Source organism: Mastomys coucha, unplaced genomic scaffold (genome assembly GCF_008632895.1).
Source record: "Mastomys coucha isolate ucsf_1 unplaced genomic scaffold, UCSF_Mcou_1 pScaffold22, whole genome shotgun sequence".
Taxonomy (NCBI): Eukaryota; Metazoa; Chordata; class Mammalia; order Rodentia; family Muridae; genus Mastomys; species Mastomys coucha.
In genome coordinates, this window is record NW_022196905.1 from 142,273,344 (window position 1) to 142,288,397 (window position 15,054).

A 15,054-nucleotide genomic window follows, 5' to 3' on the forward strand; every position below is an offset into this window, starting at 1 on the left:
CACACACACACACACACACACACACACACACACACACACACACAATCATTTAAAGAGGATTTTAAAGACATATTGTGGGGGTTGGGAAGATGGCTCAGCAGTTAAGAGCACTGGCTTCTCTTCCAAAGGGCCCAGGTTCAAATCCCAGCACCCACATGGCACTTCACAGCTGTCTGTAATTCTAGTTCCAGGGGCTCTGGGATCTGATGCTCTTACGTGAAGGCATAACACAACACCAATGTAAATAAAATATAGTAAAGGGATATTGTGTTTGCCATGTCTTAGTTTTGTCCAATTCATGCATGGGGCATGTGACATGTTTATAATGCGAAATACTATTGAAGAGGTCAGCTAACTAAAGACTGTTGGAAAATTCCACCAGGCCCTGGAACATGAAGACCCCTCCCCTCCCAGAAGGAAGAGGCTGAAGCCCCTACTACCTCATTACCAATCAGTTTAAAGGGCCCACTGTTCCACTAATCATATTGTGCCTAGTTGTTGATGCTTCTATTCTGCCCCTGGAAACTGTATAAAAACTCGTCGACTAGGCTGCCCAGGGTTGCCACCTCTCCTTTGGGTGCAGGACAACCCCAGCATGCTGGAACAATAAATTCCTCTTGCTTTTGCATCGATCCCTAGCTCCACATCACTCACTGTGGGGGTAGGGTGGGAAGGGAGGGTCCACAGTAGCTAAGGCTCGTCAGAGTTTTACACTGTATGTGAAGAGCAAAAGGCCCATGCTGTCAGAAAGCAGCCTGATGATTAATGAGCCATAAAAAAAAGTAAGTGTTTTTCTGCCCCACTATATCCTAACTTACAGAGAACAGGACCTTTGTCTTATCCTCCGTGTCACTAGCTCTGAGGACAATCCTGGTCTCAGGGCAGGCTCTTAGTGCGTACCGAATGAACGCATGGCTGAAGGAGACAAGGCCTCTGCCCCTTGAAGACAGCAGAGAATACTGTCGAATGATTGTGTCTGTCACTGCTTCTTCTGACAGGAGGGAATAAAAACTTATTTTGATGGGAGGGTTAACATTAGAAGACATCTGAATTGCCTGACACAAAGGCCTGGGCCGTGTTCAGTACCGAGTCTTGCCTGTTCTATGAGTAGCCACCAGGTAAGTATTTACTGAGTAAATAGATAAAGTCATCTTTTAACCAGTTTCTAAAGCAGGTTTTCCCCTTGGGGTTCCTCTTCTCATTGATACTGATCCACCCAAGTCTGTCTTCCCCTTTCTTCTATTAGTTCTCACCCAGTCTTGAACAGCCACACCCTCCTCTGTATAGTCTGGGAAAATTGTTGCTTTTTTTTTTTTTAAAGATTTATTATTATAAATAAGTACACTGTAGCTGTCTTCAGATGCACCAGAAGAGGGGGTTCATCTCATTATGGGTGGTTGTGAGCCACCATGTGGTTGCTGGGATTTGAACTCAGGACTTTTGGAAGAACAGTCAGTGTTCTTACCCGCTAAGCCATCTCGCCAGCCCACTTTTTTTTTTTTTTTTTTTTTTTTTTTAAACAAGATCTTTAACAAGACAAGCCTGGCCTAGTGGCTATCTCTTCCTGCTGAGTGTGGATCCAGATGTAGAACTTTCATCTCCTCCAGCACCATGTCTGCCTGTGTGCCACCATGCTTCCCACCATGACAATAATAAACTAAATCTCTGAACTATAAGCCAGCCCCAATTAAATGTTTTCCTTTATAAGAGTTGCCATGGTCGTGGTGTCTCTTCACAGCAATAGAACACTAAGATGTACACACACACACATACATATGTATGTCCATGTTAATAAAAAGGTTGGGAAATAAGACTTCCCCTTAAGATACAGTCTCTCAAATATCGAATATAGGTGCGAAAGCTCAGTTTATTCTTTAATATTTTTTTAGTTTTTTTCATTTGTTTGTTTGTTTTTTGTTTTTTGTTTTTTTGGGTTTTTTTTTTTTTGAGGCAGGGTTTCTCTGTATAGTTCTGGCTGTCCTGGAACTCACTCTGTAGACCAGGCTGGCCTCAAACTCAGAAATCCGCCTGCCTCTGTCTCCCAAGTGCTGGAATTAAAGGCGTGCGCCACTACCGCCCGGCTATTTTTAGTTTTTTGAGACAAGGTCTCCTTATATGGCCTGAATTGGTCTTGACCTTGTAACCCTCTGTTTCTCTCTCCCTGGTGTTGAGATTACAGATATTCAGTACAATAAGGTTTAGTATGACAGCAACGGAGACACAGACTCAGACAAGAAAGACAGACAAATATGGCAGATCAGAACAGGGCTCCCTGTCATAATGCACAAGGTCCTTTTACATACAATGGCACTTGGGGCCAGGTGACAAGAAAGGAATCTTGTTTTTCTAGTACTCTCCCAGGGATGGCTACTTATTTTTTAGGGTGACCAGTATATAAACTCCTAGCCCCATATTTGGAAATCAAGGGGTCAAGATCATACAACAGAGCCAGTTGCTAGAAATGGAAGCTCTGAGCCGGAAGCCAGGCTTACAGATTCAGATGGAAGAGGCTCTTCTCTGAGAAGTCATCCAAGGACAGCATCTTGAAAGGGCCCAGAAGGAAGTGATGCAGGCACAACAGAGGCTGCCAGCCTCCTTCTTGTCCTGTCCTGTGCTAGCCATGGCCAGGAGGGTAGGGCTGGACAGGGGAATGGGGATGAGGTGGGGTGGGGTGGGGTAGGGCGGGGCAGTGGTTTCTACTTCCCCAGTCTTAGAGAAAGCACCCGAGATCTGAGGGCACCAACTTTGGGGAACAAGACCTGGAATATGAGTAGTCTCTTGGCCGAGCTGTGGTGGCTCACATTTTTAACTCCAGCACTTGGGAGGTGGAAGCAAGTGGATCTCTGTAAATTTGAGGCCAGCCTGGTCTACAGAGCAAATTTCAGGACAATCAGAGCTACCCAGAGAAACCCTGTCTTAAAAAAAATAAAAATAAAAACAAAACAAAACAAGTCTCTTGAGTCCAATTGAAAACAAAAAGAGGAAAAGAAACATCAAATTGGAAGTTTTGCCTAAAAACAACATGAGACCACACAGCTCTATGCAGTGTGTGTGTGTGTGTGTGTGTGTGTGTGTGTTGCTGGTCAACAACTAGAGCTGGAGGAGCCAACACTGGCCTTCCTTCAGTGTAGAACACAAACAGGCACTTTCCTCCTAGCCTCCTTCCATACTGCAGCAGGGGGCTTGCCCTTGTTACTTGGGGAGGGTTGAAAACAATCCCTGACTCACTCTTAGAAATGATGAGCCCCTAGAACCTCCTGGGAAAGATGGATCTTGAAACACTTTTTTAAGATCTGAGGAATCCAGCCTAGGCTCTTGGACATCATAGTCATGTGATCTTGTTCTTAGCTTCTTCTGTCTACCAGTCAGTCTGTCTGTCAGTCAGTCTGTCTGTCTCTCTACCTACATCTATTATCTATCTATCAGTCTGTCTCTGTTAGTCTGTCTGTCTGTCTGTCTATCCATCTAGCCATCTTTCTGCCCCTTCATTGTTGTTATTACCTTGAGACAGGGTAGCCCAGGTTGGCCTTGAATTCACAACCCTTCCCCAGCCTCCTGAGTGCTGTATTACAGACCTGAGCAGACTTTGCAGAGGACAGTGAACCACTGATGAGGCCCTTATGACTCTTTATGGGTGTGCTGTCCCCATAGCTGGTCAGAATGCTCTATTCCAAGAAAACTCTTCTCTCAGCAGGAGGACACGAGTGAGGACAGGCCTTGGCCGCTCAGCTGGACTTTGCCCCATCCAGCTTCTTCCTGCTACCTTAGGGCTGCGGTGGTGGCCTCAGGCCTTCCCATGGGGGCTCTCTGCTGGTCCTCACCCCAGGCTCATTTGCTGGTACAGAGAGACCCTCCAATCAGGGAAGGCAGCTAGCTGTGCAGCCTGCACCCTCTCTCATCTGTGCCAGTGAAGGCGGCGCCAATCTTTCTTTCATTGGGCCAAATATCCCTAATGAGAGAAGTTCTGAGCTTGCAAACGCAGCCCTGTGGAGAAACAACTGATGCCATCTCCCGTACCCTGCTTGACAAAGCCTGCCTCAGGGCTGGAGAATGATGACAAAGCTCTGGTCAGATACACACAGAACCGAGAGAGGCCCCACCATATCTAGCTAAATCGTTGTAGGATACTGAGAGCTAAAGTAAGCACTCGCCAGTCCAGATGTGGACATGGGACGCAACTCCAGGGAGCCCAGTTTATCTTATCAAAGGCAGCCTCCTGACCTCAACAAACCCTGCCCCACCCCCGTGGGAGACAGTTGACCTTGGTCCAGTTTTCCAGACTTTTGTTTTGTTTTCAAGAGACCAACGAAGAGTGGGTGAGATTGTAGTGAGATTTCCTAAGGATAAAAGAACTGGTCCTACAACGGGGATGGGGGTGGAGACAGGGGTGGGGGTGCATTAGAGAGTTAGAAAGAGCCAGATTAAAGGTGTCAAGAGGAACTATTAACCGAAATAGCTACGGAGAGAAGGCTACTTGATTTGATTTTTTAGGGGGTGGTGGTCACATCCTGGAGAGCCTCTTTCGTTTGGAACCTGTTTCCATTCCCTGTTGATTACAGGATGGGAGGTTTTAATTTCTTACCTCCCGGAATGCAAAGATGGAGTTGCTTTTGTTTTGCGCACATTCAGAAGCATTGCTATTGGAAGCAAAGGTGTAGTTACCGGTTTCTTCCCATATCCTCCGGTACACATACTGCGCTGTCAGCGGGATGGTCAGAGTCATAGCAAACGCGTTAAGGAAAATGGCGGGCTCTATGAATGAAATCTTCATATTGTTCAAGGGGGCAGGTCGAGTCTATGGTGGGGGGGGGGAGCGGGGAGCGGGGGAGAAAAACGGGGGATAGAAATCATCAGTTGATTTTTTATCCCAGAGGCTAAATTCTCAAAAGTGGGGAAGTTGGAACAATGTGTCATAAACAAACATGAGCAAGCAAAAAGAGTTCCAGATTTTTGAGAGAATGCCCTTGCCGGGAGAGGGTACCCCATTTCTCTCCGAGAAGAGGGGCCTCTCAGGACTAAGTTCCCACCACCACCCCGGACTCTGCTTAGCTAATGCTCACAGTGCTGAGCAGAACAGCACCGGCCGGTTCCCATAAGGTAAACAATGAAGTTCCCCGGGAACCCGGAGGTTATGCAATTATTATTATTTTGGCTGTAGGTTAAGGGCCTCGTAAAAAGCAGCTCCCGAATGGAAGGGGAGTTTCTGTTTTCGTTTTTAAAAACTCACCCCACGGTTACAGTCTTCCTGCTAGGCTAGGCACAGGTGGGACCGTGTTCAGCACTGTGTTCTCGGTTACCCAGTGCGGGGAGCAGCGCCCCCTCGGCTTTTCAGCACGGTTCGCCAGCTGGGGACAGCCAAAGGAAGGGGCAGTGAGGTGGAGCTGGACCGCAACAGGGGGACGTCCCTTAGGACAGGACACTCGAGCCCTGTTAGAAGGCAGAGAGAGATAAGCGCACCTCTGGGTCTCTAGTGGCCCTGGACTCAGTCCCCGCCGCTCCCCGCGCCGCCGCACTCTCGTTCTTTGGGCCCTAGTAGTGACTCGGCCGCCGACCATCATCACTCAGCTTGTCTTCGGCCAGAGCTGTCACCCGCTTCCCTAGCTCGCTTGTGATTGGGTCTGGCCGTCGGCGCCCCCGCAGGGATTGGTCTAGCGCAGTGTCATTCTCTTGCACCCGCCCCCAAGGTTCAGCGGCTGAATCTTGCCCCAGTTGCTGGGCAAGTTGGGTGATCCCTGCAGCTCTGGCGAAGGTTCTGCTAAGCTTATCTGGGTAGGATTATTGGGTTTCACTGAAGCGCCGCAGAGCCATAGGCTGATTACCCTGGCATCTGAACCGAGAGTTCGAGACTAGCCGAATGACATAACAAGACTCCTGTCCAAAGCCGATGATGATGATGATGATGATGATGATGATGATGATGATGATGATGATGATAACAATTAATAATAATAATAATACAAAAAGTGGTTGGAAACGTCACAAGCTAGGGTTGCAGTTCACCGTAGCATTCGGGTAGACCCAGCAAGTGTCTTCTAAAGCAATGCAAGAAGAGAAGACGAGATGCAGGAAGTTAATGAGAGGAGAAGCGTTCTGAGTAGGGAAGGTGTTGGCCTTGGGAAAATTTAAAAGATGTACTCATTACACTTTATGTAATTTTTTATTTTATGTGTATGTCCACCCCGTGCAGAAGTCAGAAAATGGTGCTAGATCCCCGGGAATTGATCTTACAAGCAGGTGTGAGCTGCCCTGAGGGCATAGAAACCAACCCAGAGCAGAAAGTGCTCATTAGTGAACCATCTCTCCAGCCACCCCTGCCCCGCTGGGGGTGGGGGGGCTAGGGGTAGAGGGTGGGGGATGTTAAATCTCTCTGAATGTCGGTTCTTCCTCTGTCAAGAAGATATAAGTAAGTCTCACAAAGCCACAGCAACCCCCTAGACAGTGGGAACACCGCTAATGGCTGCCAGTACGCACAGCTGGAACACACCTGCAGCTGATAGGATGTTACTTCCTGAGGAAGAGAAGCAAACAGACTAGAAACAAAAATTCTGTGATTTGGGGAACCGTCCAAAAAAGGAAGACCTTAAGCTGGAGTGGTTGCGTCAGGAAGTGGGGACAATCCTGCAATTAAGCCTCTTACTCTTATCTATTGGTCAAGGTCAGATGTGAGTTAGAGCCATATTGATAAGGGACTAGTGGTCCAGAATATGGGTTATTTTAGTCGAGCCGAGAATACTGATGCAATGCCAGTACATGCTTTAACCACTGAGCCTCCCTCGCTCCAGCCCCAGACACATTTTAAGATCACCGCACACTGGATTAAGTGGCAGATCTGGAACAGCTTCAGAGTGGGAAGGGCCACTAAAGGAGCTGACTAACCAGTAGAGGATATTCTATACAGGAGAGATAGCAATCTGATGACCCCAGACTACCACAGGGAGTAGGGGAAGTAACTCTCGACATCATATTTTTGACAATTTCACAGAACTGTACAATCTTCATATGCCTAAACTAACATTGTTCCTAGCTGTCTGCAGTTTGGTTGATTTCATCTTGTTGACCTTCTTCTTCTTCTTCTTCTTCTTCTTCTTCTTCTTCTTCTTCTTCTTCTTCTTCTTCTTCTTCTTCTCCTCCTCCTCCTCCTCCTCCTCCTCTTCTTCCTCCTCCTCCTCCTCCTCCTCCAAGATTTATTTACTTTTATTTTATGTATAGAGTACACTGTTGCTGTCTGCAGACACACCAAAAGAGGGCATCAGATTCCATTACAGATGGTTGTGAGCCACCATGTGGTTGCTGGGAATTGAACTCAGGACCTCTGGAAGAGCAGTCAGTGCTCTAAACTGCTGAGCCATCTCTCCAGCTCCTCTTGTTAACAATTTTAACCACAAGGAGTGACGTGTTCAGTTCAGAGGCTTGTCTTTTCAATTATTTGATATTTATATATCAAGGAGGCCAAGATCATGCTCCAAGATCTTGGGACAGTAACCATCTCTTGAGTTGCATGTCCACCTTGGGTCCTAGAAAACTTTGCTTCCTGTTGTGCTCACTCAAGGACATAGGTGATGGAGCGTTCTTCTGAACACTATCCCTGCCACAAGGGGAGAGGAAAGGGGACTTGATGGAGCTGATACCAGCTCTAAAAGGTTTACCCCAGAGAGGATAAAAGCTAGTTCTCACATGCCATTGGCTAGAACAGGTCACTGAGACCATGTGGAGAAGTGCAAACCTATCAGGTGCTCTGGAGGAGGAGGAGGAGGAGGAGGAGAAGGAGGAGGAGGAGGAGGAGGAGGAGGAGGAAATGTTATCTACATTTCAGGCCATATTTCTCATGAAAATCAATAGGCAGCAAAAGGTCTTTAAAAGACATGCACCTATAGGGCCAAACTAGCATCCTGTTCTGCTATCCCACCTTTCTGCATGAAGAAGAAAGTCAGGGCATCTGTGGTTAGCCAGGAGGCTCATAAGTTCTAAGGGTTCAGCCTTGTTGCAAGACAACAACAACAACAACAACCAAAACCAAATAAGTGCTTAAGTGTAAAAACTGTATCCACAGGTCCACAGGTATAATCTTCAGGGAAGAACCTTGAGGATTATGAAATTCTACATTTTTAGTTCACTGACTTAGGAATTTTAACTTTAATGAGTGTACTATTAATTGTCACCAAGTAGTGACATTTAATGTCAGTGGTCCATATCTGGATTTCTCCTTTTCATCATATTAAGTCTTACTTACCATGACTTTTTTTTTTTTTTTTTTTTTTTTTTTTTTTTTTTTTTTTTTTTTTTTTTTTGGTTTTTCGAGACAGGGTTTCTCTCTGTAGCTCCGGCTGTCCTGGTACTCACTCTGTAGACCAGGCTGGCCTCGAAATCGGAAATCCGCCTGCCTCTGCCTCCCAAGTGCTGGGATTAAAGGCATGCGCCACCACTGCCCGGCTACCATGACTATTTTAAAACATCAGACTTATGAGAGAAGACTTGGACTAAATTGTTGACAAGATGGTTCAGTGGGTGAAGGTGCATGCTGCCAAGCCTAAGGAACTGAGTTCGAACCTTGGAGTCAACATGGTGGAAGAAGAGAACTGACTCCTATAACCTGTCTTCTAACCTCACTACACATGCTGTGGCATGCCTCCACCCTAAACCCCCAAACAAAAACAAATTAAATGCAAATGAATAATTTAACAACAACAACAAAAAAATGGGCTGATTATACAAACACTATGTCTACGATAAGAATAGAAGGGAAAGTGTTATGCAGTGGTATTCGGGAGAAGCTCCCACTGTGGGATGTGTGGAGGAGTGTGGAGTCTTCCCTTGAGTAGACACACTAAGTATAGAAGTGCCCATGCTGTGCAGGATAGGGCCACATTCTAAGGGAAAACAGCAAAACAAACCATGGCTACTGCCAGCTTGTGTTTTCATTTCTCATCAAATTGACTAAGATGTGACTAAGATGAGAGCACCCGGCCCAACCTCCCCCCACCCCCACAGTTTCAACATGGTCAACATAGAGCCCATAAGAGTGCACAACGGCTCTGTCCTGAGCTCAGATTGTAGACAGCAAAGGAAATAGGACCATATGACTCGGTCAATGATTTGCCTAAAGAGACCTGAGTTTATTCAGGTGAGAAATTTGTTAACTTCTCTTCCTTGAGCTCCATTGCTTAGAAACGGATCAGAAGTTTCCATTTAGATCTCAGGACCAGACCTGGCCTTCTTGTAGCTCTAGTAGGCCCTTTCCAGCTTCCTCTGAGAGTTTGCTTGTACAGTCTGTGGTTCCACCCTCACTCCCACAGTCCTGCCTGTGACTGGGCGTCTGGAACAGGCTGCCTCTCCCCATCCCCCTCCAACTTACTGTTGTTCCTCCTAGGGTCCACCCAACAGTTACCTAGCAACAGCCAGTTTGGACTGGCTTGTTATGAAAGGGACTGTTAGGCCTCTCTCTTCTCTCTCTGCCCTTTTTCTTTCTCTCTCTGACTCCTTTCTGCCTCTCTCACTGTACTGGCTAGTTTTGTGTCAACTTGACACAAGTTGGTGTTATCACAGAGAAAAGGAGCCTCTCTTTGAGGAAATGCCTCCATGAGATTCAACTGTAAGACATTTTTTTCAATTAGTGATCAAGGGGGGGAAGGCCCTTTGTGGGTGGTGCAATCCCTGGGCTGGTAGTCTTGGGTTCTATAAGACAGCAGGCTGAGCAAGCCAGGAGAAGCAAGCCAGTAAGTAACATCCCTCCATGGCCTCTGCATCAGCTCCTGCTTCCTGACCTGCTTGAGTTCCAGTCCTGACTTCCTTTGGTGATGAACAGCAGTGTGGAAGTGTGGAAGTGTAAGCTGAATAAACCCTTTCCCTCCCCAACTTGGTTCTTGGTCATGATGTTTTGTTCAGGAATAGAAACCCTAAGACAAATTGGTACTAGCATAGTGGGGTATTCTGTGACAACCTGACCATGTTGTTGGGAGGAACACAGTGAGGAGACTTCGCATGCCACTGGAGCACTTTGTGGCTCTTCAGAGAAATACCACAGATCAACAGAAAGTGAAACCAGGCTAGAAACCAGAGGTGTCCCACTTTGAAGCTGCTAATTCTTGACAACTGCATACCTGAGAGGTAGACTTCCTGTTCTCTGTTCTCACTTCCCCCGAGCAGAGAGAAACTAGATGCTGGGATCAGCAGCCTGGCTCCTCAGTAAGCAGGACTGAGCCTTTGGACCTAGTTAGCCCTTCCCCCTATGCGCCCACTTCCCGTGGTGAGTTACCTCTCCAGGAAGAGAGCCCTTGAGAAAGATTGTATGGCCTTCCCATGCAGAGAAGCCCCGATTGGCTTGTGTGTGTGTGTGTGTGTGTGTGTGTGTGTGTGTGTATGTGTGTAGTGAATTCTTTGTGACCTACTGCCTGCCAGAGCAGGGGCAATGACCAGGATGCCCCCAGAAGAGGCTCTGCCTCATGTTGGGGTTTCCATCCAGTCTGGGTTTGAATCTACTAAGTCTCTCTCATCAGTTGCATATAGCACTGTTTGGATGACTTACAGAGAACAACGTGGCCACTGTTTTGTCCTTGAAGGCACTGGTCTAGTCTTTAATGGGTTTACATGAGGAAGGGGCTTTAAGGTTAGCAGGTTGAGCTGAATTCACGTGTGTGTGTGTGTGTGTGTGTGTGTGTGTGTGTGTCTTAGATGACTCACTTGTCTCGGGCTCCTTGTCCCAGGCTTCCACTGGGACCCCTCCACAGACTTTCCTATCTGAAAACCTCAATCATTTAACCCATTTTCCAAGCAGTATCGATGCATGGTCCTTCAGTGTTTGCCACTGAATTCAGAGTTAAATCCCACCTTCTTTACCATGGCTCCCAAACCCCCAAATAATTGGGCCACTCTGCATTCTGCACTTGGAGCTTGCAGAACTGCCTCCTACATTAGGATGGCTAGCCCATCTTCCCTTCTGTTTGAATTCACTTTCCATGGCTGTAACACATCCCTGAGATGGGATAATTTACTACATTATGACTTTATTTGGCTTGTGGCTCTAAATCTGGGAAGTCTAAGCCTGTGTTTGGCATCTGGTGAGGTCTGTTAGCTGTGTTATAACATGTTAAACACATGATAAGTGCTACCTTGGATCTCCCTCTTGTAAAGTCACTAATTGTCACTATGGGGACTTCAGTTTCCTTGTCTTGCCTAATCCTAATTGCCCCTTAGAAATCAGTGTCCTGGTTTGTTTCCTATTGCTATGAAAAACACAATGACCACAAGCAACTTGAGGAGGAGAGGATTCATTTCACATCACAACTGACAGTGCATTAGAGAGAGAGGTCAGGGCAGGAACTTGGAGGCAGGGATTGAAACGGAAGACATGGAGGGACACTACTTACTGGCTGCCAATCCTTGGCTTGTTAGCCTGATTTCTTATGCAATCCAGGACCCCAGAGATGGAACTGTCCACAGTGGGTTAGGCCTCCCACTTCAATCATCAATCAAGAAAATGCCCCAGGAGCTGACCTACAGGCTAGCCTGATTGGAGGTATTTTCCTAGTTGAGGTTCCCTCTTCCACAGATTCTAGCTCTTGAAACTAACCAACTGATTAACTAAGTAACCAGTACAGACCCCATCTCTAGATACATTCAGCATTTAAAAAAATGAAAAACCCTCAAATTAGAAAGTATTTTCTAGAAAAACAGCATACCAAGCTGCACTGCAATTATTATACATTGTCTATCTGGCATGTCCTGCTGAAGAAATGATATAAATTTACAGACCCACATAAGCTAATTAGATTAATATTATAGATCATGAAGTTGTTTTCTTTGAAAGTATCTAAGTGTAGTCAAGAATGGTCTTAGAAGTATACACATGTCTCTACAAGATAATGGAAGAATAGTGTATATATATACAGTTTTATGTTTAGAAAGGTTACTTTATTTTCACAAGGATAATTACAAGGAAAATTAATTCTGTGTTATGATATTAAAAAAACTTTAATTTCACAAGGATAATTACAAGAAAAATTAATTCTGTGTTATGATATTAAGTGGAGAAAAACAGTCAACTAAAAAGGACACACTATATCCCAAATATGCTAGAATAAGTACACATCTGAATGTGTAGAAAAGTTCATAAAGTTGGGGTTGGAGAGATGGCTCAGTAGTTAAGAGCATTTGCTGTTCTTGCAGAGGACCTGGGTTTGGTTCTTTGCATCTACAAAGAGTCCCACAACCATCTGTAACTCCAGTTCTAGTAAACCCAATGCACTCTTCCGGTTCCATGGGTACCCCGTACAAATGTGCACATACACATATACATGCATGCATGCATTCATTCATTCATTCATTCATTCATACATACATACATATTTGCAGGTTCTTACACATATACATAAAATAAAATAAAAACAAATAAATCTTTAAAAATTGAAAAGCCCATAGATTAATATAAAAATGTTAATAGCAATGATCTCTGAGTAGATTGCTAACTTTAAAAAATTTTTCCTATTAAATACTGCAGACAATGTAATGTTCTGTGTTTTCTGTGTTTATATTTAATCAGAAAAAGGCTTAATGAAAAATGGGGGGAAGGGGGCCACTGGAAAGATGGCTCAGTGGTTAAGAGCGCCCAGGAGTTCTATTGCCCTCTTCTGGACTCTGCAGGCACCAGACATGCTTGTGATGCACAGACATACATACTCATAAAACACACATACTCATAAAGTAAAATAATGAAAAAGAAATGGACACAAATAATACACAGCTACATACAATGCCATGCATGTTCATTAAAAAGCTTTAAAAACAAAACAAAAGCCAAAACTGGACCAAGGTGGAAGGAAAATCCTCGGCTATGACTTTAAGGTTGACTGAGTAACCTCCTAGCTCTGTCACAGAGATAAGTCAGGATGGGTGCTAATTACGGATCAGCAACTGTAAGTCCCTTATCTAGAAAACAGTTAAGAGACTGGAAAATACATTAGAGGAAGGAACTAGGGTGATCTTTTGGACTGTTGGATCAGTGTGTTTAAAGCCAGGCACACTATAATTCTAGTCCAGGAGTTCTCATGTTTCCTAATGCTGTGACCCTTTGATGTTACAGTTCATGTTGTGGTGACCCCCACCACGAAATTATTTTTGTTGCTATTTCATAACATAATGCTGCTACTGTTATGAATGTAATGTAAATTTCCGTGTTTTCCAATGGTCTTGGATGACCTCTGTGAGGGATCTCGATCCTAAGACTGTAAGAAGATTCCTCCTCGCTGGGCGCATCAGCCAATCTCCTGTACTGATGGCAGAAAGCCTGCGCTATACTGCACTTTTCAGGGGGTTATCAGGTTATGTTAAATGTTGAAGGTGGGCTGGGATGGTGGCTCACCTTTTATCCCAGCCCACAGGAGGCAGACTGGTCACTGTAGACCAGGCTAGTGTGAGTTCCAGGTGAATCTAAAGAGAAGTTGGATTCAAAATTCTCTGGTTTTTCTACTCTCTCAGCTACTTCCACCAGCAGCTACTTGTTTCATTCCTTGGGTTTTACTGCATACATCTCTGGGCAGTGTACTCTCTCAGAATTAAGGACAGCCATGTTATCCAGTTCTCACGAGACCCCCACCCTTGGGTGCTTTCAAATGACCCATTCATGGTTTACTGGATGCTATCTTCCTTGCATGCTGATAAGAGAAAGATTCATAGCATCAAGCATGCCTGTTTATAAAATGTCAAGAAGGTAGCCCCACCCACTCCCAGGTACTGGGGTCCATGCCCAGGAGCAGCTGCTAGAAGAAGCTCCCGGGGGGAGGGGGCAGCACCTTGAAGTTCCCTGTGCTCCTACAACAGGCCTGTGGGCTGCTCCTGGTCTTCTGCTCTGTGCCTCAGAGTGACTCATCTGTTATGGTGAAGATCTGAAGCTCCTGTCCTGGAAGGGTACATTCCCAAGCTGCTGCAGAGCACCACCAATCCACAGCCCTCCCAGAGTTTGGGCCTACACCTCCTTGGAGCACCTCCTAGAGATCACAGGTCTACCCCTCACCCCAAGCCTAAGGTAGTGGCAAAATCACTGTTGGGCTTGGATGGTTGCCTGGGCAGGAGATGCTGTGGTCAGCGCCCTCACTGGGTGTTCAAGGACTGAGGGTTCAGTCACCCTGGAATTATGACCATGATGTCATATCCTGTGACTTCTTCTGTTTGTCATTTTGTTGATGACCTATGTGGAGTGGCCTTTGGAAAAGATCAGAGGCACAGGAGGACAAAGAAAAGGCAATGTCAGCTTTCAGCACGGAGGTTGAATGGGGTTGGGGGGACACAGGGGACTGTATCTGACCCTGGTATTTGGAACAGACAATTGTATTTTTTGCCTTTGAAATGTAATAATATAATGTGAAGAAATGAACTCATCTTGGGGCTGGAGAGATGGCTCAGCGGGTAAGAGCACTGACTGCTCTTCCCAAGGTCCTGAGTTCAAATCCCAGCAACCACTTGGTGGCTCACAACCACCCATAATGAGATCTGACGCCCTCTTCTGGTGCAACTGAAGACAGCTACTGTGAATTATGCCGGCGTGAGCGGGGCTGGAGCAAGCAAGGCTGGAGTTCAATTCCCAGCAGCCACACACATGATGGCTCGCGGCCATCTGTACAGCTATAGTGTATTCATACACATAAAATAAATAAAATAAATCTTAAAAAAAAGAGAAATGAACCCATCTCTGTGAAAAAAAAACTAACAATAAAAATACTCATAAAAACATTGTATCTACACTGAACATGCACAGGCTTCTTTTGTTGTTGTTATTGTTCCTGAACTAGCATAGTATGTCTATCAAGCACACAGCCTGTGTATTGTATCCGGCATTGTAAGTCAATCAGAGGTGACTGAAGGTGTGGGAGAGGGCTGTTGGCCTGGCTCTAAATGTCACACTATGTTAGAGAAAGGACTAGAACATTATGGATCTTGGTATCAGGCTTCTGTGGACTTCAAGGGGATCTCCACTCAGAATATACCCAAGCTGAACTCTGTTGGTGACCTTTTCTTTCTCGTTTATTTCTCTCTCTCTCTCTCTCTCTCTCTCTCTCTCTCTCT

General features: G+C 45.7%; 1 protein-coding gene across 2 annotated transcripts in view; it reads right to left on the reverse strand.

The window, feature by feature from the left end:
* The window catches only part of Slc46a3 (solute carrier family 46 member 3), a 14,963-nt gene extending 9,384 nt beyond the window's left edge, over positions 1–5,579 (reverse strand). The window contains exons 1-3 of one of the 2 annotated variants that reach the window (XM_031338770.1): positions 5,458–5,579; positions 5,228–5,345; positions 4,583–4,795 (exon numbers count right to left, since the gene is read on the reverse strand). In XM_031338770.1, the coding sequence (XP_031194630.1) occupies positions 4,583–4,771 (189 nt within the window). In that variant the 5' untranslated portion in view covers positions 4,772–4,795; positions 5,228–5,345; positions 5,458–5,579. The remainder of the gene's footprint in view (positions 1–4,582; positions 4,796–5,227; positions 5,346–5,457) is intronic. The other variant, XM_031338771.1, reaches the window with a different exon arrangement.
* Between the last annotated feature and the right edge of the window lie 9,475 nt (positions 5,580–15,054).